The sequence below is a fragment of the Mauremys reevesii genome, linkage group 25 (genome assembly GCF_016161935.1).
Source record: "Mauremys reevesii isolate NIE-2019 linkage group 25, ASM1616193v1, whole genome shotgun sequence".
In the NCBI taxonomy this organism is placed as follows: Eukaryota; Metazoa; Chordata; order Testudines; family Geoemydidae; genus Mauremys; species Mauremys reevesii.
In genome coordinates, this window is record NC_052647.1 from 5,846,623 (window position 1) to 5,870,764 (window position 24,142).

At 58.6% G+C, this 24,142-nt stretch overlaps 1 protein-coding gene and 1 long non-coding RNA gene across 6 annotated transcripts in view; one reads left to right on the forward strand and one right to left on the reverse strand.

Annotated features, from left to right (window-relative positions):
• Window positions 1-24,142, forward strand: part of LOC120391433 — a 341,872-nt gene that overhangs the window by 105,691 nt on the left and 212,039 nt on the right. The gene's annotated exons all lie outside the window — the stretch shown is intronic.
• LOC120391365 (adhesion G protein-coupled receptor E5-like) overlaps window positions 1-24,142 on the reverse strand; it is a 209,343-nt gene that overhangs the window by 57,146 nt on the left and 128,055 nt on the right. Inside the window, exons 17-29 of one of the 5 annotated variants that reach the window (XM_039514959.1) lie at window positions 23,376-23,425; window positions 22,441-22,542; window positions 21,876-22,047; window positions 21,440-21,556; window positions 20,983-21,215; window positions 20,544-20,708; window positions 19,424-19,615; window positions 18,953-19,173; window positions 18,496-18,562; window positions 18,095-18,186; window positions 17,621-17,789; window positions 17,000-17,089; window positions 15,914-16,584 (exon numbers count right to left, since the gene is read on the reverse strand). The exons of 1 other annotated variant lie outside the window; for it this stretch is intronic. In XM_039514959.1, the coding sequence (XP_039370893.1) occupies window positions 16,552-16,584; window positions 17,000-17,089; window positions 17,621-17,789; window positions 18,095-18,186; window positions 18,496-18,562; window positions 18,953-19,173; window positions 19,424-19,615; window positions 20,544-20,708; window positions 20,983-21,215; window positions 21,440-21,556; window positions 21,876-22,047; window positions 22,441-22,542; window positions 23,376-23,425 (1,703 nt within the window). In that variant the 3' untranslated portion in view covers window positions 15,914-16,551. Of the gene's footprint in view, window positions 1-15,913; window positions 16,588-16,999; window positions 17,090-17,620; window positions 17,790-18,094; window positions 18,187-18,495; window positions 18,563-18,952; window positions 19,174-19,423; window positions 19,616-20,543; window positions 20,709-20,982; window positions 21,216-21,439; window positions 21,557-21,875; window positions 22,048-22,440; window positions 22,543-23,375; window positions 23,426-24,142 lie in introns of those variants that run through there. 3 more of the 5 variants (XM_039514958.1, XM_039514960.1, XM_039514961.1) reach the window with 3 other exon arrangements.

Genomic DNA, 24,142 nt, shown 5'->3' on the forward strand with positions numbered 1-24,142 from the left:
GGGTGACCCCGGACAAGGAGCAGACAAGGCCACGGCCTATCAGAGAGGGGCCAGGAGGCCATTTGGCCTGGGCCACAAGTTCAAAGGAGGCCTCAAATTTAGACACTTAATTTTGTGGCATTTGATAAGTTTTGCAACTTGTTTTTATGCGCGTCCCTAGCGGACCAAAATCAATGTGACCCATCTTATCTCAGCTTAGAGCTGCAAATTCAAGCAAATAAGAGATGTGGTTTGGTGAGATAATTTTTTTGTTAACTGATATAGATTTTATCATATTAAAGAGTTAAAAATGTTCATAGCTATTGCGTGTTTTTGTCAGCTTGCCTGCGTCAGTGGCTTCAGGTGAAGGCACCTTCAACGTGTTGAAGTAGGGAAAGAACTATCCCCGTTCAGCTATGGACAGGAGCGTGTGAATGGGCTCCCCACGCTTAACGTCAACTGTGATACTGCACGACAGTGAGATTTTTCATCAATAATTAGTGCATTTGCACAGAAAAAGGCTACAAAAGCATTTGTTATATAAAACAATATTCAAATTACGTCTCACTCTTTTTTTGGTGCCTTATTTTGTTTTCATGTGTCGTCATTTTGTATGTTTATTATGGCTGGGGGCCTCAACAGCTGGAAGGAGCCTGCGCCTCTCTGGACCTCTGAGAGACCCTGGGCGAAGGTCACGTCTCATCACAGCCTCGCTGAGGCCTCAGGCCACTGCCAAAGCCGGCAGCAGCCCTGGTGCAGCGCCAGGCCTGGAATGAGCATTTGTGTGTGTGTGGGGGGGGGTCTCAGCAGGTGGGGGCAGGGGAGAGCTCACCCTGGCAGCTGTTCTCACTCGCGTGTGTGAAGTTGGCTTTCCCAGAGCTGAGCTTGTAGCCATCAATGCAGGTGCAATAGTAATTCCCAGGCGCGTTGGTGCAGTTTGCGTGGGGTCCGCAGTCTGGTGGGCTCAGATCCTGACACTCGTCAATATCTGCAACACAAGAGGAGACGCTCTGTACAGTCCTGGCAGGGAGACGTTCCTGTATCACCCACCTGTACTGAACTGGGTGATGGGACCCAGGCGACCAGGCCCCTGGGAGCTTAACAATCACAGGCCTGAGTCTCAGCTATGCTCAGGACACACTAGGCTGCTCCAGCAGCGGAACAGCCACTCGAGAATATGTTGCATTGAAAACTGTGCTAACATCACAAGCTCTCACTTTACGTCTGCAAGGGGCTTTCCTGGACCTGCGGGCTAGGGGGCTTGGGTGAGACATTTGTGATCTGGGGGTTTCAGCAGTGTGTCTGCCAAAGGGCCAGCCTAGAGCAAAGTGGGGTTAGTTGTACCCGTCTGCCTTCAGGAGCAGCCTGCTTTGTCTCTCTCTGTTTGGGTCCTCGTGTGCTAGGGTTCTGGATTCTAAGAATAACCCTGTGTTGATCTACAGCCTGCCAGCGAGAGGATGTGACGCTTTGTTTCTAACTGTGTGCGTGTGCTATGACCGTAACAGAGGGAAGGGGACCTTCAGACCCCAGAACAGCCACTGTGGCCTCTATGGGCCAAGCCCCAATGGGGCCAAGATTTGGGGAGATTTAGGAATCCATGTTTGAAGCTGAGTTGCCCAAGGGGTGGGAACACTGGGACTTGGCAGAAATCCCCCTCAGGTTCCAATCACAGAGGAACCCACAGGCATTGCCAGCCTGGGTCAGCCCCAAGGTCCCTCTACCCCGGTATCCCGTCTGCGACGGGTGCTACAGAGGAAGGTGTCAGAGTCCCGCAGCAGCAGCCAGGGGATAATCTGCCCCCAGAGGTCGCCCCCAGAGGTCGCCTTAAGCCCTGAAGTGGGAGCTTCTCCCTCCCTCCCAGAATTATTGTCCATTAACTAGCACAGCTCCAGGCATTGTTGTTCCCCACAGAAACAGCCAGTCCCTCCTTAAACCTCGCCACATTCACAGCCCCCTGGCCGCGGTAGCAGTGAGTTCCAGAGGCTAATGCTGCCCCGGGTGGAGGAGTATTTCCTTGTATCGGCTTTGAATTTTCCCCTTTTCAATTCAATTCTCTCCATAAACTGCCCCTTGCTCATTGGTCTTTCTAAAGCTCGTGATTTTCTAAGTGAATATGATTTTTTTTAATGCCTGGGATTGTCGTCACGAGCTCAGCCATGCACTTAAGACCCACTGGAGCTGAGTTAAGTGCGTAGCTGTGCAGGGCTGGAGCTAAGCACGTGCTTTGCTGACTCAGGGGGCTCAGGGAGCACAGACAGGGACCAGCACAAAGCGATTTAGCAGCTGGCAGCTTCCAGCACCCCCCGGTGGAGACAAGTGCAAACTGCCCCACTTGCAACCCGTCCCCCCGCCCCCCCCCTGCCACGGACGGACCTGCCTCAGGCACAGACAGGCAGAGCCGCCAGAGCCGGGCATCGGTTCAAGCGAAACATTTCGATCTCACCCAATTTTTCTCCTTTTTGTTGCTGTTGTCGTTACTCTCATTAGTATCAATTTCAAACCGAAACCTCGTTTCAAACCGGAAAATGGGAATTTTGGTTTTGAAAATTATTCTCCACCCCCCCACCTCCACACCCCCCTCCCGCAAGCAGTTTTTTTCCCGGGTAAAACCAAACATTCCTCTGAAAATGGTTCCTTGGGAAATTCCTGCCCGGCTCTGCTCTGGATTGACTGAGAGCGGAATCAGGCATGAGGCTAGTTTGGATCCTGAGCTGCCTCCCATGACCCAGATTGTGACCTGCCTACGGGGGCTCCTGGATCCTTTAGCTGCCCGGTGTTTGGGGCTCCGCTGGGATCCGTCCCTCTGACCAGCATGAGCTGAAGGATCCCAGCGCAGCTCAGCCGGCTGCAGGGCTTGGGATTTGCAGCAGAGCTGGGCTCGGGGTGCAGAGGCCGGATCCCAAACGCCTCCCCCCCCCCCAGCTGGGCACGTGGGCCCCAGGTTTCAGTTCAGCCTGATTTTAGGGCGGGGGAGGGCACCTACAAATGTCTCTTCTAACATCTGTGCCATCAGGGGTTTCATTCGGGCTGGTCGATAACCCGGCCCTTGGCTACAAAGGGGACCTGCCCCTCACTCCAGCCCCCAGCGTAGAGCCCTGGGCCCAGGGTCTATTCTCTGCTGGCCACGGGGCTGGGAAGGGAAGGGGAGGGCTACACAGGGGCCTTCTCCTCTCCCCTGCACGCACCCACCGTGCTCTGTAAACCCACCCCAAGACGCCCACGCCAAGGGGCTGCTCCCGGCTCGCCCAACCTCTGACTCTGCTCTCCTCCCACCAGGGAAAGGGGCCGGAGGGGGCGGATGCCGGAGACCCTGGGCAGCCGGGAGCGCTGGGGAAGGTTAGCCAGGAGGAGTCGGCCTTACCTTGTACACCAGGAGTCTGGGCCACGGTGCCCCACAGGCACAGGGCGATGCAGAGCCCTGGAAGGCAGAGACAGGGTGAGGCCCCATGGGCAGATGGTAACCGCCACTCAGCTGCACACACCCCCAGCCGCCCCAGTCCTGCCAATCCCGGGCCAATGGCCAGTCAGGGCCCTGCCGATGGTGGAATTAAAAATGCAGAAACCTGGTGCGCTGGGAAATCTGTTCCAGTTCCAGTTGGGAACTGGGCTTTTGGCCAGGGGAACTGGGTCTTTTATTGTGTGTATGAGCAACAAAGACCAGGAGCCCCCATTGTGAGGGAGGATGGGGAAACTGAGGCACAGTGAGGGGTAACAACTTACCCAAGGTCACCCAGTGCGTCCATGCAATGGCCAAACCCACTTGGAAAGGGGAAGCACCGAGCGGGGGATGGGGCACAACACAGGCTGCTGTTCATCTGCTTTTCACTCAGGTGTGGCTCCAGATCCGCCCCCTCCTGCTGGTGTTTATTTGTAGCCTGTTGCTCTGAGTCATTAACCACACGCGGGTGCAAAGAACCAGATGCTAAAGGACCCGGGGCCGAGTGCCCAAGGTGCTGTGCAAAGGGGAAGCCCAGCGGGCTGGGGAACCCCATTGTGCTTTCCTAGGATGGGAGCTAGAAAGGGGGCGCAGCTTTGAAATTCAGCTCCGGCCGATCTCCCCCGGGGAGACTCCATGGAGGACGAGGGAGCTGGGGAGGTGACGGTATCACAGGTCCCCTGGGAGCGAAGGCCGAGCCATTAATTCAGAGAGTCTAAGGCCAGGAAGGGAGCAGGCTGATCCGGCCTCTTGCACTGCACGGGCCAGAGAATGGCCCAGGGATTCCTGCATCCAGCCCGTGGCTGGGGATGGAGCTAGCGCAGAGCTTGAGAGGGGACAGCCCGTCTGTGCGACTCCACGTGATGGAGAAACTGCCGTGTCCCAGGGCAGTCGGCCCTGAGGGTGACGTCCCCTCCCTGTTAAAACACGAACCGGCGTCCTGCCCGGAGAGGGGACGTGTTGGCTATTTGGGCTCTTTATAACAGGGGCAGCAGCAGGGCCTGTTCCCAGGCAGCCCCAGCCTTGCTGGGACACCCCCCACCCCACCCGGGGTGAAGGGCTTTGGCCCCTTGGAGGCCTTTCTTCTGCGATGGGCCATTGGTGCGGGGGCAGAGCTAGGAATAGAACCCAGGAGTCCTGACACCTACCCCAGCTCTAACCACTAGACATCACTCCCCTCCCCTCTGAGCTGGGGATAGAACCCACTCCCCTCTGAGCTGGCTCCCACTCCCCGCTGTAACCTCTAGACCCCACTCCCCTCATCCCAGAGCTGGGACGGAACCCAGGAGTCCTGATGCCCAGCTTGGAAGCAGGGCCAAACTCATTTCATACAATGCCTGTCAGCAATTTTTAGTAATTAGGATAATTACCCACATGCCAGGCACACGCACCGCACACTCTAGTGCTCACGTGCACACACACTCCGGCATGCACACAAACGTGCAGATGTATGCTCACATCTGTGAACAAGTACCGATGTACATACCGGTGCGCCCACACCCATGCACGGGCACATACGTGTGCTGCACACTCATGCACAGGCACAGAGGTACAGACATCTATGTTCACACATACCGGCAGCCTGCTGCAGCATCAGATACAGGGACAAGGAGCCCCCAGGATCCCCCCTGCTGCTCAAACTCCAGCCATGGAGGGAGAATCCTTCAAACCCTCCTGCCGGCGACAAGCTGCAGTGACTCAGCCCAGAGATAAGCGTTTGTGGGGCCCTGCCCCCTCTACCCCCCTGGGACATGGCCAGAATCCCCCAAGCAACCCCCTGCCACCAGCTTCAGTGCAACCTTCTTAGCAGGGAATCAGTATTTTCTCCTGCCCTGCTTCCCACAGCGCCCCCTGCTGGGTCAGCCCAGGACTGCAATAATAACACTCCAGCACTTTACCCAGGGCTTGCTGCTGCTGCTGCCCCTGGGGTCCTGTGTAGCCGGCAGGAGCCGGGGAATCACACCATAGAATCATAGAATCTCAGGGTTGGAAGGGACCTCAGGAGGTATCTAGTCCAACCCCCTGCTCAAAGCAGGACCAAATCCAACTAAATCATCCCAGCCAGGGCTTTGTCAAGCCTGACCTTAAAGACCTCTAAGGAAGGAGATTCCACCACCTCCCTAGGTAACCCATTCCAGTGCTTCACCACCCTACTAGTGAAAAAGTTTTTCCTAATGTCCAACCTAAACCTCCCCCTCTGCAACTTGAGACCATTACTCCTTGTTCTGTCATCTTCTACTACTGAAAACAGTCTAGATCCATCCTCTTTGGAACCCCCTTTCAGGTAGTTGAAAGCAGCTATCAAATCCCCCCTCATTCTTCTCTTCTGCAGACTAAACAATCCCAGTTCCCTCAGCCTCTCCTCATAAGTCATGTGCTCCAGCCCCCTAATCATTTTTGTTGCCCTCCGCTGGACTCTCTCCAATTTATCCACATCCTACTTGTAGTGTGGGGCCCAAAACTGGACACAGTACTCCAGATGAGGCCTCACCAATGCCGAATAGAGGGGAATGATCACGTCCCTCGATCTGCTGGAAATGCCCCTACTTATACAACCCAAAATGCCATTAGGCTTCTTGGCAACAAGGGCACACTGTTGACTCATATTCAGCTTTTCGTCCACCATAACCCCTAGGTCCTTTTCTGCAGAACTGCTGCCCAGCCATTCGGTCCCTAGTCTGTAGCAGTGCATGGGATTCTTCCGTCCTAAGTGCAGGACTCTGCACTTGTCCTTGTTGAACCTCATCATATTTCTTTTGGCCCAATCCTCTAATTTGTCTAGGTCCCTCTGTATCCTAGCCCTACCCTCCAGCGTATCAACCACTCCTCCCAGTTTAGTGTCATCTGCAAACTTGCTAAGGGTGCAGTCCACACCATCCTCCAGATCGTTAATGAAGATATTGAACAAAACCGGCCCCAGCACCGATCCTAGGGGCACTCCACTTGATACCGGCTGCCAACTAGACATGGAACCATTGATCACTACCCGTTGAGCCCGACCATCTAGTCAGTTTTCTATCCACCTTATCGTCCATTCATCCAGCCCATACTTCTTTAACTTGCTGGCAAGAATACTGTGGGAGACTGTATCAAAAGCTTTGCTAAAGTCCAGAAATAGCACATCCACTGCTTTCCCCTCATCCACAGAGCAGGTTATCTCATCATAGAAGGCAATTAGGTTAGTCAGGCATGAAGTGCCCTTGGTGAATCCATGCTGACTGTTCCTGATCACTTTCCCCTCCTATTGAGACGGGTCCCAACCCAGCTGAGCTCAGGGAGCGCTCCCTCAGCAGCTTGCAGCAGTAGGTCTATTAACCACACAGCAGTCCTGGTCACTGGAGGGCAATAGAATTGATCACACAGAGCCAGAACCCTGCTGTGTCTCTCCAGACAGGGGGCAGATGAGAACTGAGATTAGGGCCCGATTGTGCTGGGTGCTGTGCAGACCCCGGCTGAGATCAGGGCCCCCATGGTGCCAGATTCTGCACAGACACACAGTCCCTGCCCAAAGAGCTCCCCATCGAACCAGGGACGATAACCTGCAGTGCAGAGGGACTGACCCAGGTCACTCAGGGAAGTCAGTGGCAGAGGCAAGAACTGACCCCAGAGCTCCTGAGTCCCAGCCCATGGTTTGAACGAGTCACCCCCCCACTTTGGTGCCAAGTTAGCATGGGAATAATCTCTGCCCCCAAGGCAGCTGTGCAGCAGCCAAGCCGAGCAGGGGGCTGAGCCCCACACCCCCACACTGGGGGGGAGCAGGGACCCACTGGACGGAAGGGAGGCTGGGGGGAGGGAGGTCGAGTGGTTAGAGTGGGGCTAGACCCTCCAAAGGACAGAAGGACGCGGCACAGACAGACCTGCCATCCTCTCCCCATTCGTCCTGCCAGGCCAGTTCCCCACCCTGGACCCCAGCTCCTGCCAGCTGCCCCCACGGGTGCCTCAGGGGAGGGGGAGACAGGAGCAGCGGAGGGTGGGGGGGCTGCTAGCTTGGCCGTACTCAGGCCTGGGGGTGTATCTGATCCATCGCTCCCTTCCTGGCTCACCCTGGCAGGGCCAGTCCTGCTCGCCAGGGTTTGCTGCCATCTCCTGGCCGGCAGAGGAAAGGCAGGATGGAGACCCCAAGCCCTTTCACACAGCCCCCAATCTCTATCCCCGTCCGCAAATTCCCTGGGAGTCTCCCAGTTCCAAGCCAGGGCTGATACTGGTGCAGGTGAGCTGCTGTCTGCAGGGGGCTGGTGCAGTCTCATCTCCCCCTCCCCGGAGCTGGGGATAGAACCCAGGAGTCCTGACTCCCAACCTCCCCGCCGATCCCCATCCCCAATCTAATCACTGTTATCAAATTCAGCCTGGCTCGGGGGCAGGAATAGGACACAGGGCCCTGCCACACTAGGGGGCGCTGGCTCTGATACAGCCCCAGGGCAGGGAATGGGGCCTGGGCCTGACTATGAAATGAGTTTGAGGGGGTCTCAGCTCCAGGGTGTGTGGAGGTGGCAGCTGCTCCCTTGGTCTGTGCAGAGGGGCACCAGGGCTGCCAGGGCCACAGAGACGGGGCTCCCAGAACATGGGGGTGGGGGGAGCTGAGGTGCTGCCAGGCTGCCAGCTCCCAATGGGCCTCTGGAAACAAGAACCAGGCTGAGGCGATGCCAGGCACTGACCCCTGGGGACCATGTTAATTCACATCCACAGTGATGGGGCCACCCTGTGCCCCGAGCCCCCCATCCCCCCACAGCTGTCTGTCTGGGTGGGTGTGATTGAGGTGTGGACATGCACAGCGCCCCCTGGTGGTGGAAATAGCCTGGCCTCCCCGGCGGTGACCATAAAGGCGGATTCTGTCTTGGGGCTGATGGACCCTGACCCAACCTAGCTGTTCTCTGGCTCAGCAGCGTCCTGGGGCCACCACTAGGGGGCTCCCTAGATGCTGGGCTGACACAGAAGGGGCTAATGAACAGAGAATGGGGTGGGGGAGGAATAGCCCGTAACAGCTGATCACGCACCCCTGTGCCCCTTGGCTTCACCCCATCCCCTCAAGCATCCCCACCCCAGCCCCTGGCATCACCCCCCACTCCCTGGCACCTTCCCCTGGCACCATCCCTGCCCCCAGGCTTTCATTACCCTGCCACCGCGCCATTCAACCCCCTGCCCTCCTGCCGCGCCCACTGGAACAAAACCACCCAGCTCTCAGCCCCTTGGTTCCAAGAACTCTTGTTTCCTCTATTGTTTGAATTTCTCGTTTGTAACTCAACAATAGTTGCCATTTTTTTGTATTTTTTGTTCTTTTTTTAAAATGATCTGCATCCTCGTTATTGTTATAATTCTTTTGTCTTTTGTTCTGTTTAATGCACTCGACCCAAAATTGGTTTGGCATATTGAATAGAGGAAGGAAGGAGCAACGGAATTCCAAGTGAGAGACAGGCCCAACACCCAGCAGGCAGGAGGGTGGCGCTATTCTGTAGGCACCCACTGGGCAGCCCTGGTAACATGTGGTGGCATTGGGCCAACGAGGGGTGTGATGGGAAAAGTGGGAGCTAAACCCATAGGGCCTGGCAGAGGAAGCACCTGCTAATGAGGACAACAACCTTCTACTAGCTCCGAGCTGGGAGAGCTGCACCCTCAGCTCAAGGAGGGGGGGAGGGTTGGGTGCCTGAAGGGCCCCAGGAGGGTCCCCATGGGTGGCTGGCCATGTGGTGGGACTAAGGGATCCCCCCCTTCTGCCATCTCCTGGTGAGGGAAGGGCTCAGAGACACCTTGTCCACAGGCAGTGGGCAGCAGAGGGGCAGCAGCATCTCCCTCATTCCCTGCTGCAATGCGATGGTGCCTGCACCACCGCCCCCTACTGGCTGGGTGCAGAATTTGCACAGGTGGCTTTGGGCTCAGCAGATTGTGGGTTCTAATCCCCCCTATGGCTCATAGGGCTGTGGACTCTGTGGGGCTGCAGCTGCTCCATCCCAACTTGGCCCATGACCCCAAGGGAAATGGAGTCACCAAATAAGCACATCTTCCTAGCCATTGGCTAACAGCTAGCCAATCACGGAGGAGATCTCTCATGGAAAGGGGGAGGCACAGGCTTCTCATTGGTGGCCGGAGCTGGAGTTGGAAGCTGATTGGAGAGCTTGAAGCTCCGCCTTCCCAATGTAGATAAATCGCTGATAATTTTACATTGTGCCTCTTCATATAGCATTGTAGTGGGTCAACCCATGTGTGACCTGTTTTCATGAGACTTTGTATCAAAGCCTCATATAGAAACCTTGTATTGATAAGCCTTGGTACATGGAAACTTTGTATCAAAGCCTCACATAGAGGTGTGAATGAGGAAGGTGGGAAGGCAGCACCTCCAGACAGCCTCAACCGTTGGAGAGGGGCTGGGAGCCAGACCCAAGGACAATAAAACCTGTCAAGTGGGCTCATTAAAGACGAGCAGACAGACTGACAGGCCTCGGGGTTAGAAGCCAGCACCTTCTTTTGGAAACACCCTCTTTGCAGCATTGGGACAACACCCAGAGGAAAGCAGGACAAAGGACCAAGGGACACAGACACAGATTTTGAATCTGGTACAGATTTGCATGAGAGAGAAGCTGCTATAAAGGTGAGGTGTCTTGCAGAGGACCCCGGGTCTCGTCTTGTCAACATGGGAGCATCGATCCGGATCCGCAGAAGCCCGGCCCCACCCCCCTCCCCCATCTAACTCACCTGGCCAGTGCAGTTAGGGGGTGCAACTAATTGGTAACAACAAGATGGAGTGTGTGTGTGCATAAGTGTAATATATATATCATATGCATATGATACAGTGTTAATGAATACATGTATTACTAATAAATGTGGCGTTTTGCCTTATCCCCCCTGAAAAGATCCTGTGCGGTACTTTAAGTACAACACCAATAAATAAAGGCATTTGAGGGGGTGGACTGACCGGGGTGGGGATCATGGCTGGCTAGGGGGTGGGGGCTCATTCCGTGGTGCAGATGGCAGCAGGATTCTGTGGCTCTCTGGCTTCAGTTGCAGCTGGGGGCTGGGTTTGGGGTGTGGGTCAGAGGGGGGCAGCCAGGATGGGTTGGGGGATGATGGACGGGCCTCTTCCCCGACTTTAAAGGCTCTGGTGCTGGGAGTTTGCCCAGGCCCTCAGCGTAACACTGGTCCCAAAGAGATGGGGGGCAGGCTGAGCTGGGAGAGCAGGGCTCCCCATGGCTGGGGGCCAGTTTACCAGCAAGAGAGGGGGAGCTCTGGGGCGAGAGATTGCTCTGACGGTGAGTGTCCTACCAGGACCTACCACCCATGAAATAAGAGGCTGGCGGGCGTGGAGGCCAATGGGGGAGATGGGAGGAGGGGCTTAAAGGGAGGTCACCCCCACAAATCAACCCCCCTGATACACTGTACCCCCACCCCCGATCCCACTCTCAGAAGGACTAATCCCCCCCACCAGATAAATGAAAAGAGCCACGTAGAAAGAGAGCGAGCAACATTCAATACATCGGAGCACAGGCAGGGTCCCCTGATCCCCCCACTGACAGACACCCCCTTGCCCTCCCTCAGATCAGAGCTGGCTCGTCAGTCAGTGAGGTGTGGGGGGGGGGGCTGTTGGGTCCAAGCCCAGACCATGCTGCCGTCACCACTGGAATTAGACCCAGAGACCTTCACCCCAGAACCCGCCCCCCCCACAAACCCCAGGAACAGATACAAGCTGCTGAGGGTCAGCAGGAGGCTGATAGAGCTGCTGCCAGCCACCAGGGGGCGACGCGGTCAAATGCACTGAGCCCGGGAATTTCATTGAAAGGAGGGTCCCTGCTAAGGCCCCGCCCAGAGATGGGGAGCTGGGGCCAACCCCCAGTGCAGCCAAGTGACAAGGGTCCCGCAGGCGTCAGCAAAACGAAGAGAAAATGGGGGAGGGGCACCGGTGCCAGATCAGCTCAAGGCCTGGATAGGAAGCCATGTTAGAGCCACTCTGGTAGAAAACACGACTGCACCCCCTGTTGCACCCTAGTAACCCCTCAAGACACGACTGCACCCCCCTGCGATACCCCAGCTCCGGGAACACTGCCCCCCCCCCCACAGTGACTTTGGCCCTGGAGTCTCTTTGGCCAGAGCACGTTAGGAGCCCATCACTGCACTACCTGGGCTCCTGCCTCGCGGAGGAAACCCACCAATAGCTCTCAGCTCGCTCTGCTGGGGCGGGACGGAGCGCTGCTGCCACGCATGGCGCAGGGCGTGGCTACGAGAGACAGTGGGCACATGCCACTCCCCCACGCTCACAGTGGGCACTGGGGGTAAAGGCTGCACTAAGTGCAAGGCGATGAAGACCCGGGTGTGACGTTATTGATATAATCTGGGACCATATAGAACATGGTTGCAACCAAGGTTCTGTAGTGGCATAAAATCTTATGTAAAGGGGTCATATAAGGTATCTAAGACCAGGTTATGGGTTGCTGGTTATGATTATGCTGTCTGTGTGCATGTGTCATTTTGTAGTTGAAGTTATGAGTATTGTCTCTGTACTGTCTGTATTTCAAAGTTATGCTCTGCTTCTGGGAGACATCCCAGACAAGTTGGTGTTAGCTCTGCCTAGCCTGCTTGATGGCCCATTAAGGACCAGCAGCTACACAACTGACCCATGGAGAGAAGGCAGATACACACACACACACACACACACACACACACACACACACGCGTCACCAGCCGGGATCCGAGCCGAGGTTCCTCTGCCAGCACAGCAGGTCGTTATCGAGCTGGGAGGGAGCCTGGTAGGACGAGCTGGAGCGGGACATGGGACCTTTCCGCCTGAACCTGTGAGCTCCAGCTGCGGGGACCCTCTGGGCTCATCCTGACGCCCTTGGCAGTCCTAGGCCTTTCCCTGCTCTCAGCCCCACCTGCCCCCTGCGCTGCCCCAGAGGGTCTCCCATCCAACCTGCCTAGTGCACTGCCCAGTTCCTGCCAGCCAGGGGCAGCAGAGAGACAGGGATTCATGCCCAGGGGAAGAGGGGAGATGTTCCTGCCTTTGCCATCCCCTACCTGCCCCGAGGCCAGTGCTGGGGATGGCCTCAGTCCCTGATGGCAGCCAGCCAGCGCTGGTTCCGGAGTGTTTGCACCTGCTCTGAAACTTGTCCCACGCTCACTCCCGTCTCAACCACCTGGTGCCACCCTCGGCCCATCTTTGCTGCCCAGCTTCCCGGGGCCTGGGGTGAACCCAGATCCGGAGCTGGGGTAAATCCAGGCCAATGCTCTGAGAGTCGAGGGAGAGCTGCACAGGGCGATGCAATCAGAGTGTGTGTGCATGGGTACATATATGTGCTCCCGTGTGTGTGTGTTCCTATGTGTGTGCATGGGCATGCATGGGCGGGGGGGTGTTCCGGTGGGTGCATCTGTGTTTGCCTGTTGGCATGTGTGTACATGTTCCCACGTTCATGCATGTTTACATGTGTGTGCAGGGTCTCCTGTGTTCTGCGCATGCACATCTGAGTATGTGTGTGCAGTTGTGTGCGTTGCCCTCTTGTGGCACAGGCCCCGGACAGATAAAGGATCGACAGCTGGTGCAATCCAGCAGAGTTGCTCTTTAGCGTGGGTGCTGGGGGGGGGGGGGGTTGGGCCATGCTGCTACTCAAGGCTGGGGGCTCTAGCCCCAGCTGTGTGATCTGACCCCGTTCCTGTCCCACTCTGGGTGATCACAGACTCCTCTCTGAGACTCACAGGTTCAGTTGGGCTGGCCCCACGGCCCAGGCTGGGGGTGGTGAGGTGGGATGGATGGAGGGCTCCTGGCGGGAGGAGGAGGAGGAGAAACACATTGTTAAAGATGGGGTGATGGGGGGTTAGCAGGTTTCTATCCCTCCTGGGCGCACAGGGGATGGGAGTGGGCTGTCCACAGTCTGAGGCAGCCGGGGCCGAAATGGACAAGGAAACAATCAACTTAAAACAAACAAAAAAAAGCCACATCAGGAAGGTTTTTAACACCCCAGAACCATGGGATCCTTGCTGGACCTGTGGGGAAAAAGCATGTTTAGCCCCCCAGCAAAAATAAATATAGATCTGCCCCCACCCTTCCCACCCCAGTGCACTTGGAAATACAAAATAAGCCGAGAGAAAGAGAGAAAACATGGATTGGAAAGAATCAAGCCTGGCTTTTTTTTTTTTGTTTTTTTTTTTGCTGTTGTCTCTTGAGCAATTATCAATTTGTTAATTAACTGGCTTCCTACTGCTGCCTCTGACAGCCCCAATGCTCGTTAGAAAAATCTCGTTTTCTCCCTGCCGTTCCTGGTACTTATGTTCAACTAGAAACCTCCACAAAGGGCTGAGATGGTCAAATTATATATATAAAATCAATTGCATCCCCACCCCTTCTGGTAATACCAGATCGAGTTAAAGACCATGAGTGCAGCTTTTGCTTAATTTAATTTCTTTTAACAGGCAGGAAAAAAATAAGAAGAATCCCAAACCCAGGATTTATCGGAAGAACAGAAATAAAGGAACGAAAAAAGAATAAAAAGAAATAACATAAAATTCCATATTAAAGTGGTTAGTAAAAACAAACTAAAACCAAACGTACCCAACAGATTACTATTGCTAGTGTTAAAAAGCTGGTTTATATGTGTGTGTGTGTGTGTGTGTAGACCAGGGGTAGGCAACCTATGGCACGTGTGCTGAAGGTGGCACATAAGCTGATTTTCAGTGGCACTCACACCACCTGGGTCCTGGCCACTGGTCTGGGGAAATCTGCATTTTAATTTAATTTTAAATGAAGCTTCTTAAACATTTTAAAAACCTTATTTACTTTACATACAACAATGGTTTAGTTATATATTATAGACAAAGGGCTTGGCTACACTTGAAAGTTGCAGAGCTGGGACTTACAGCGCTGGTCGTGCAGCTGTGTAGGGACAGCGCTGGTGTGTGGCCACACTCACAGCTACCAGCGCTGGTGTGTGGCCACATTTGCAGCGCTGTTGGGAGTGATGCATTATGGGCAGCTATCCCAGCGTTCAAGTGGCAGCAACGTGCTTTTCAAAAGAGGGGGGTGGGGGTAGTGTAGTGTGACAGGGAGCGGGGAGAGAGCGAGAGAGTGGATTGTGGGAGCCAACACTGTGCGTTTAGCTTCCTGCCTTGAAAAATCAGAAAATGTTCGTGACCCCTTAGTCTTAACTCTTAATTGCAAACAGCCTGCATCCAAACGGACTCCCCGCTGTATCTCTGTCAAGCAAACACTCACTCCCTGCCTGCCTCATTAGCTCCGGAGCTCCGAGTTCACAACAAAACAAAGAGAGGGTGCATAACAAAACAAAGAGAGTAATTTATAAAAGCATTCTGGGATATCTGCTAATATCCTGGAGGCCAATAACAGCGCTGGTGTGTGTCCACACTTGACGAGCAGCGCTGGATCACCAGCGCTGCAATCGTTACACCCCAACCAGACCAGGTGTACAGCTAGCGCTGCAGCCAGGGAGTTGCAGCGCTGGATGTGCCTTGCAGGTGTGGATGGTTACTAATTGCAGCGCTGGAAAGCCTCCACCAGCGCTGCAACTTTCAAGTGTAGCCAAGCCCTTATAGAAGGAGACCTTCTAAAAATGTTAAAATGTATTACTGGCACGTGAAACCTTAAATCAGAGTGAATAAATGAAGACTCAGCACAGCACTTCTGAAAGTGCTGTGAAAGTGGTGTAGACAGAAATATATATATAAACAAATCGGGGTTGTGTTTTTTAGTTGTGCGTCGTCTTGTTAGCAGAGCACTCCAGGGGTTAACAGAGAGGACAAGCCGGGAGGAATGAGACAAAGTCAAAGAAAATGAAAGTGGGCTCTTTAAACCGGGCTTTTACTAAAAGAACCCAAGAGGTTTAGGAGCTCCTGCTTGGGGTGTGGGAAAGAATTCTGAATCGGCACCATGGTAAAGCAAGTGCTGAACTTTAATGTTTGAAGTCTCCTTGTGTACTAATGATCAGTAACAATAACTAATGCTACTATTAATGAAATAACTTTCAGTGGATGCGTGGAGGGGAAGCTCAGGTAGGAACAGGGCAGTTATTTTACTCTGTATCTGGCACTGGTCTGAGTGCTGCTTAACTAGTGTCCAGTTCTGCTGTCCCCACTTCCAGACAGATGCTGATAAATTGGAGAGAGGCCAGAAGGCCCGTGAGGATTCGCAAACCTGCCCTGTAATGACAGACTACAGGAGCTCAATGGGATTAGCAGAGAGACAGGGAAGGGGTGACTTGGTCAGTCTATTGGGACTTTGATCATGAGCTCTTCGAAATTGTCACACTGGAAAGGGGCAGGGAGGGTAAATTAACCCCGGAACAGCTTCCCCGGGGGCGTGGTGGATTCTCAGCCCTGGCCCTTTCCAAATGGAGCCGGGACGTTCTGCTCTCAGTGGAGCAGGAGTTAATCCAGGGAGAGCGGGGCCTGTTCTGCAGCTGGTTGGACTCAGAGGATCACCGTGGGCCCAGCTGCCCTCAGAACGTGTCATCTAGAGGGTTAGAGCAGGCGGGGCTGAGAGTCAGGACTCCTGGGTTCTCTCCAGCCACCACAGACGTAGCTCCTTGAAGCAGCTGTTTTTGTCACAAAACTTAATATTTTAATAACTTTAAAAAGATCATTTAAAAAAAAAAGTGTCACCAGTGAGACACAGACAGCCGAGCCCTGGGGGCTGCCACAGGCAGGGGCCGCTTGCCTCCTTCAGCTCAGGCCGTGTCGTACCGTCATCGAAGCCAAGGGTGGTGGCTGATGTTGCAGTGCCTGTGGGGAGGGCGGGGTCCTCTGGGGGGTGGGTTCATCACTGCTGGCTGGATTCATCTCCACTGCCCGCGCTCAGCCCGGCCCAGCATCGTACCGCAGGCGAGGCCAGGGACCCGTTCGTACCGAAGGGAAAGGCGCCCCCTGTGGCCAGAGTACGTCGCATCGGACTGAGTGGCTGCCCTGCTGCCCGTCGCTATTGCTGGTGATGCTGGCAGCGCGCAGGCCTGGGGCTGGTGAGTGCCCAGCGGGTGGGGGCAGCTGGGCAGCATAACGGTTCCACTGGGCAATCGTTGAAGCATCTGCATGCGGCGAGTCCAGGTGCAAGGTGGGTCTCTGCTCACGGGCAGGGCCAGGCCAGGGGCAGGGGGCCGGGTTTTCTCATGTGCAAAGCTGCGGTGTCCAGAAATGGGCTGAGCACAAGAGAGTTAGAACCCTGAGTCCTGCGACGGCTGGAGCCCCTGTTGGAAGGGGGGGGGAGGTTAGAGCAGGAGTCGACCCCCCCACTGTCCCCTCCTCCCAGGCTGGTCACTAGTGGCCCTAAGGCCACAGGGTGAGTCAAAATGACTCATGGGGTCCTGGCTCTCAGCCCCTTTCAGAGCTGGGGACAGACCCCAGGTGTCCTGGCTCCTACATCCCCCCTCCCCTCCCACAGCTGGGGACAGACCCCAGGGGTCCCAGCCCCTCTCTCTGGCTTCTAATTCCTTTCCAGCCCAGCTCTGCCTCGTTTCTAAACCCCACCCCCCCAACACTTGCTGGGTGGGGTTTGGCTGTGGGGGCTGGAGCAGGAGGGAAAGGGGGAACGGGAAAGGGCTGCAGGGCAGAAGGCTCCTGCGCTGTTGTGGAGCCCGGCCCGGCCCGCCCCCACCCCCTTACCCGCGTGATGGTCGAGCTGGAGAACTCGGAGGACTTGGCCGGTCCCTTGAGGCCGCCGCAGCTCAGCCACCTGCGGTACTCGTCCCTCACCTGGCAGGAGAGAGGAGAGGGCTGGTCACCCCACGGCGCAGGGGAGCTCGCAGGGGTGGGGCCTCAGCTGAAGGGAGACAAGGGCCCAGAACTGGGCGCGGGGGGGGGGAGCTCTCAGCTACGCCAGCCCCAGCCCCTCCCAGCAGAGGGCACTGGGGGCAGCCCCCAGTGGCAGGGCTGTGGGGCAGGGGTTGAGTGCCGGCTGTGGAAGGAGCCTCAGGGGGGCCTATGTGAAGCAGAGGTGAGTGCTGGCTCTGGGGCTGCCGGGGGGTGGGCACTGAGGGGTGAGGGCTGAGCGCTGGCTAGGGGGAGCCTGGGGTGTGTGGCTTGGGGATGGTGCTGTGGGGCAGAGGTTGAGCACTGGCTGTGGAAGGAGCCCCGGGGAGGCTATGTGGAGCAGGGGGTGAGCGTTGGCTGTAGGGGTGCCTGGGGGGTGCTATGGGGTGGGGGTTGAACGCCGGCGGTGGGGGTGCCTGGGGGGGTGGGGGGCTGTGGGGCAGGGGTTGAGCGCTGCCTGGGGGGGAGACAGGCCTGTTTCTTGAGCAGACAGTGCAGCAGGAAGATGAAGAGCCCCTGCAGGCTGTTGAGGACGGTGAAGATGTAGGAGGCGACCAGGCTGCGCTGGTTGAACTGGAACATGCCGAAGATCCAGGTGGTGCCCAGGATGCAGAGCTGGGCGATGGCCGTGATGGTGAGCACCCTGCGGGGGAGGGGAACCAGTCACATGGCCCCGCCCCTCCACCACGGCCCAGCTCCCCTCCCCCCTCGGGGCCCCACCCCTCGAGTCTGAACCCCCCCCCTGCATGTGACTGACGTCTCCTGCACACAGCCCCACCTCCCCAGACTCTGCCCCCCAGCCATATGTCACTCATATGTGGCTCCCTCCCTCCATGCATGGGGGGGTGACATCTCACTACTCTTATGCCCCCCCAGCTCCCCCTCCCCCGACGGGGGGCAGCAGGGCACTGCCAGGGTCTCTGCTGCCCCGGGGGCCGCGCCCGCTACCTGAGCTTCTTCAGCTGGCTCATGTCAGGGTTGATGTCAGCGAATTTCAGCGACAGCTTCCAGACGGTGACCACGAAGATCACGGCGTTGACCTGCCGGGGGCAGGGGAGAGGCGGGTTGGGAGGGGGGCAGCTGTGTCCCGGGGGTGGGGGCTATGGGATCTGCCAGCTGTGCAGCCCCTGGGGCAGCCCCTTGCCTGGGCCAGGGGTGCCCCACTCCCCATAGTGACCCAGCTCGGCCCCTGGAGGATGGGGACTTGGGGTGGGGGGGGGGGAGCGAGGGGCCTAGCTGCCCCAGAGAGGGGGCTGGGTGGCCGGGGAAAGAAGCGAGGGCAGCTGCCAGCCAGGCCCTCAGGGGCCGGCCAGGTGCTGGCAGGGGGCTGGGCTGGGGGAGGGATTTACCAAGATGATGATGCAGACGGGCGCCAGGAAGCTCCAAATGAATTGCTTCTCCAGCGAGAGCCAGCAGCTGTGTGGGGAGGGACAGACACGGGTCAGTCACTCACCTGCCAGCAGGGGGCACTGCAGGGTGGGGTCTGCCCCCCCTACCAGCAGAGTGGGGGATGGAGACTTGCCAGCCTCCCCTCCCCCCGCCCCATGGTGCCCGGGAGCTTCCCTGTGTTGTTCAAGTGTCCTGGGCTGGGGCCCTGGCCCAAGCAGCAGGAAGGTGCCCCCCTCCCTCACGCTGGCCTCACCCACCCCATGGGGTCCCACCCTCCCCTCCCCTGGTGGGCCCGGATGGCAGCGGCCGCCCGGCTGAGCCGCTCCTGCCCCCGTGTGCTGCCTGGGCACGGTGCCCTGTTCCCCTCGAGCCCCTGGCCGCGAGCACTGGGCCTGCCCCCCTGGGCCGGTGACTCACTGGCGCGCCGTGCCGTAGCCCTGGCTGTAGGTGGCGGCCGAGACGCCCACGATGAGGGCCGGCACTCCGTAGCCCAGCAGGAACATGTAGCGGCGCCTGAGGCCGTGGGGGGTGAAGACCTGAACCACCAGCAGGTAGAGCTCGGCGCCCTCCAGGCACATCCAGCAGAAGGCGGCCAGGAAGAAATAGTGCAGGAGCCCGGCCACCACGCGGCACACCACCTGCAGCCAACGGGACGTGGGACGTCAGGGCCGGGCTCCCAGCTCCTCCAGCCCCAGCCCCGGGCAGCAGGGGGCGCAGTGGGGAGCGGGGCAGGAGCACTGGCTGGGGGGAGCTCCCTGTAGAGGGCACTGTGGGGAGTGGGGACCAAGGCTGGCGGGGGGGTCGCTGTTGGGAGCGGGACCTGAGGCTGGCTGGGGGAAGGAGCTCCCAGCAGGGGGCGCTGGGCCCGAGGCTGGCGGGGGCGGGTACCTTGTTGCCGGTGCTGGAGGTGCCGGTGAGGAAGACGGTGTAGGCGATGAAGAGCGCCAGGCAGAGGTGCAGGTGGATGGTGGTGCGGGGGCCCTTGAGGGCGCGGCAGAAGAGGAAGGTGACGATGGCCAGCAGCAGGCACAGCAGCGAGATCACCAGCCCCACCTTGGTGATGACGTCCAGGGTCCAGTCCTGTGCCGGGGGTGGGTGGGGTGAGGGCGTTAGTCAGGGTCCCCCTCCCCCCAAGGCAGCAGCCCGGCCGGGCGTTAGGGGACAGCCGGACTAGCCTGTCGGCCTCGCTCTGCGCTGCGGCTGGGAGCGCCCCCTAGTGGCGACACTGGCAGCCTGCGGGAACCAGAGTCTGGCTGGGTCCAGCCGCCCAGATGGATTTGATGCTGCCCAGCCTGCCCCCGCCCCTGAGGGGCTGACCCACAGCCCCAGGGCCATGGGAAGCTGAGGGGGCTCTAGGGTCCCCACCCACCAAGGGGGAGTCCCTGGCACCGATCCCTGCAGGACGGGGGCGCCAGAAAGTGCCAGGGGCCAGGGCCGTTCCCCTGTGGCAGAGAGCAGAGCGCCCCCGCCTGGCAGGAGGAAGCCCCTCCCCGGCAGGGAGCTGCTTTTAGACCAGATGGATGCGCTTGTGGCTACGGTGCTGCAGCTCAGGACTCCTGGGTTCTACCAGCTCTGGGAGGGGAGCAGGATCTAGGGGTCAGAGGAGGGGACTGGGGGCAGGACTCCTGGGTTCATTTTCCAGCTCTGATGTCACCTCCCTGTGTCTCCTTGAGTGAGGCATTTAACCCCTCCCTGCCTCTGTGCGATGGGGATGGGGATGGGGATGGGGATGGCTCCCTGCCCTGCAATGCAATGGGGTGAGCCCCCTGCCCCTTCTGCCCCACAGCTTCCCGGCCAGGCACATCGGTCGCTGCTACATGGGGAGTCCCCCTGAGCCCTAGGGGAGGGGGGAGGCTGCTTGTGCCCCTGATCAGATCCAGGGCCCCGCCCCGGTGGGGAATGGCTTTACTCTGGGGGGAATCTGGAGTGACTCCTGCTCCGCTGGGGAGGATTGAGGGGAAGAGCAGAACCAGCCCAGCCCCGAGGCCCCAGCGAGGGCCGCGCCTACCTCCAGCTCGTAGAAGGCCATGAGCACGGCGAAGCTGGTCAGGTGGTTGCACTGGCAGCGGGTGATGGTGGCGTTCAACTTCTGCAGGGTGCAGCCGTCGGTGGCCCAGCGCCTGCTGCCAGGCTCCCAGTATGCGCAGAGGAGGCTCAGGTCGGTCTTGTTCTCCTGGGGACAGAGAGACGCTTGGTGCATGGGGGGCAGGAGAGGGGTGGAGGGCTGGCTGGGGCCACATGGGGGGCAGGACTTCCCAGGGCCCAAGAGGGCAGGTCTGGAGGGTATGAGGGGCTGGGCTGGGGGCACAGAGCATCAGTTTGTCCCTGTGTGGGAGGCGGATTTGCCTGCTGCCCAGAGTGTGAGGGGGGTGTTACTAGAGATGGGCCCAGCTCTGCCCCCCAGTGCCCCAGGCTCTCCTCCCCCCATGCCCAGCCCAGGGGCTCACCGGCACCGGGTGGCTGAAGCGGATGCTGACAGAGAGGTCGAGTGCCTGGGGGTTCGGGTCACTGATGAAGGCCGACACCACTGGAGACAGCACACGGTAGCTGGGCCGCCCCGGCTTCTGCGCCCACTTCCCCGTCCGGCCGATCTTATCCCACTCGGGCGCCTCCACCCGCCCAGCACCGTCCAGGATGGGGCTCATCCCCTGGTATGTCACCAGCCCGGCCAGCGTGAAGCCTGTGAGAGACAGAGGAGATGGATGAAATGGGGACAGGAGGGGCCCTGGGGCAGACAGGTGCCAGGGGGCGCTGTGCTGCTGGGGGTGCTACCCCCAATGCCCTGACCATGCCCTGTCCCCCTACACACCTCAGCCTGGCACCAGGGGGTGCTGTGCTGCTGCTCCCAATGCCCTGGCCGTGCCCATCTCTATGCACACCCCAGTACAGGGGATGACCACATACCTTCGTTTTTCTGCCCTGGGGCTCTGGCCCACTTTAATTCCATCTGCGTCTTGCTCTGCTGCAGCGTCACGGTCTCCTGGCTCTGGTTCCCAGCCTGCCTGACCACCAGCCCCAGCTCTGCAACCACAATGCCAGCCAGGGCTCACACCACAGAACAGGGAGAGGACACCTTAGCTAGGCAAGGTGCTTTCCTGGCTGTGGCGGGAGCTCCCAGCTACTCCAGTCCCAGCCTCTCCCAGCAGGGGGCACTGTGGGGAGCACTGGCTGGGGGAGGAGCTGCTGTCTCCCAGCAGAGGGCACTGTGGGGAGTGGGGTGGGAGCACTGGCTGTCGGGGGGGAGCTCCCATCTCCCAGCAGGGGGCGCTGTGGTGAGTGGGGTGGGAGTGTAGTCTGTGGGTATGAAAGCCCAACTGGGGCCGCGTGGCCAGGTGCTGACCTGTGCCGTTGGGGGATGCAATGCTGATCCTATCACGCACGGTCAGGCCCAGCGTTCCCAGCAGCTTCTCCACTAGGGCCATCAGCTCCGTCGCGATCCGGTGTCTCCGCTCCACGCTCTCGCTCTGCTGCCCGACCAGATTTATCTGCTTCTCCAGAATGGCCAAGGAGCCCTGGCCAAGCAAACGTGGGGGGTGTTGGTGTCACAGTATCTGAGCCCCTGCCGCGCCCCCCATTCCCAGATTGCTAGTCCTCCACTGCCCTCCCACAATCCCCCTGAAAGGAAAGACAAGTTCTCCTGCCATTGACATCGCTACCTGGGAGGTCAGACTAGATGATAACAATGGTGCCGTCTAGCCTAGGAACCTAGGAGAGCCAGCTTCTTGGGCACAGAGCCCACTGGGGAGGCAGGCATGGGAATTTCTGGGCAGTGCTGCTGTTTATTTATCTCCTGTTCCAGGCGCTGCATCCCTATAGATCACCCTGAGACTAGATCCGAGTAGGAGCAACAATTCCTCCCCGTAACGAGAACAAACCCAGCAAGGCCCCGAACTTTGGCTTGGCACCTGCAGCTTTCCCTCAGCGTCCTGAGAGTTCATCTGCTTCAGCTCTTCCAGCGCCGCCTTGCAGAGACTTCCCCCCTGTGTCTGGAAGCTGCCTAGGAGGTTCTGCAAAACAAGGCCCAGGCCTGGCTCAGGAAAAGAGATCACAGAATCACAGTCCACATCCCCCTGTCCCGAGAGGATCCCTCGGCTCAGAAGCCAGATGCCAGAGGGAGCGCGGGCAATGCCCCGTCTGGCCCTTAGGGGGTGCATGGCATTTGCAAGGTGTCATGGAGTATGGAGGAGTCAGGGCCCTGCACCCCCTGTGATTCACCCTGACTCTCAGCCAGCCAGTACAACAGAAGGTTTATTAGACGACAGGAACAGTCCCAAGCAGGGCTTGTAGGTACAACCAGGACCCCTCAGCCAGGTCCCTCTGGGGGACAAGGAGCTTAGACCCCAGACTCGGGGTTCCCTGCGTCTTCCCAGGCAGCCCAAAACTGGAAACCCCTCCAGCCGACTCACTCCCCCGCCCCACCCCAGCTCCTCCTCTCTCTTTGTCCAGTTTCCTGGGCAAAGGTGTCACCTGGCCCCACCCTCCTCCTGGCTCAGGTTACAGGCTCAGGGACCCTCTCACCTAAAGTCACCCCCTGCTCTCCCATCCCCCATGAGACAGCCCCAGTAACACTAGACAATCCGCCCCTGGGGGACGGCGGTTGCAAGCTGAAGCGTGTTGCCGCAGCCTGATGCTGCTGATCCTGGAGGGTGAGAATCACCCCGGGGGCAAAGGCCTGGGCCGTGGCTGGACTGCAGGGGCTCCAGGGACTGGCCACTGGCTCTTTGCCCAGGGGCGAGTTTAGCCCCAGAATCCTCATTGGGCGAGATCAGTGAAAAGCAACGTGGCCCTAAAGGGGAATCGGGATCTATCCCCCCCACCCCGGTGTCTGTGCCCCACTCACCTTGGCTCCGGCAGAGTTGTCATCATCCAGCAGCTGGGGGCAGGTGAGCTCTGGGGATGGAAAGGGAGGAGGAGTGAGAGATGGGTGGGGGGACATGCAGGGTCTGGCTGGGTAGGTGCATGCACCAGAGCCAGGCACAGAGAGCAGGACTCATTCCCTCCAACAGGGGGCAGCAGCAGCCTCCCCTCACTCCCCGCAGCATGGGGAGCAGTGACCCCCCACACACACACTCAGCCCCACACATGTGCGCAGCCCCTTCTCCCCATCCTCTGCCCACAAGCCGGTCTCTGTGAAAGGAACCGTCCCCCCTCCCCGTCCTAGGGGGACTGAGCCGCAGTGGGGTGGGGGTGGGGGCTGTGGAATCATCCCAGCCGTATCTCCCCTCAGCCCTCTGCCCCCAGCTGTGGGTGGTTCTGGGGTGTGTTGGGGGTGGGGGGAGAATCCAGCAGGGAGCCCCGGGCTGGCCCCACAGTGGCCCCTAGGCACAGACTGCGCCCCCTGCTGCCTCTTCCCAGGGCAGAGAATCCAGCCGTGCAGCAGGAATACAGGCACTGCTGGGGGGGAGACGCCCGGCCCCTGGCTGCCCTGCTCACTCCTCCCCGGCCTGGCCCTGCTCCGCTCCCAGAGCCAGACCTGGGCTCGCTGGTGCCTGTGGATCTGAGACAACCGGAAACACCCCAGTGGACGGACAGGCTGGGCTGGGGGAGGTGACAGCCTGGAGGCTGAGCTCCCCCCGGCCAGGGCTGAGACCCAGAGGGACCCCGTCC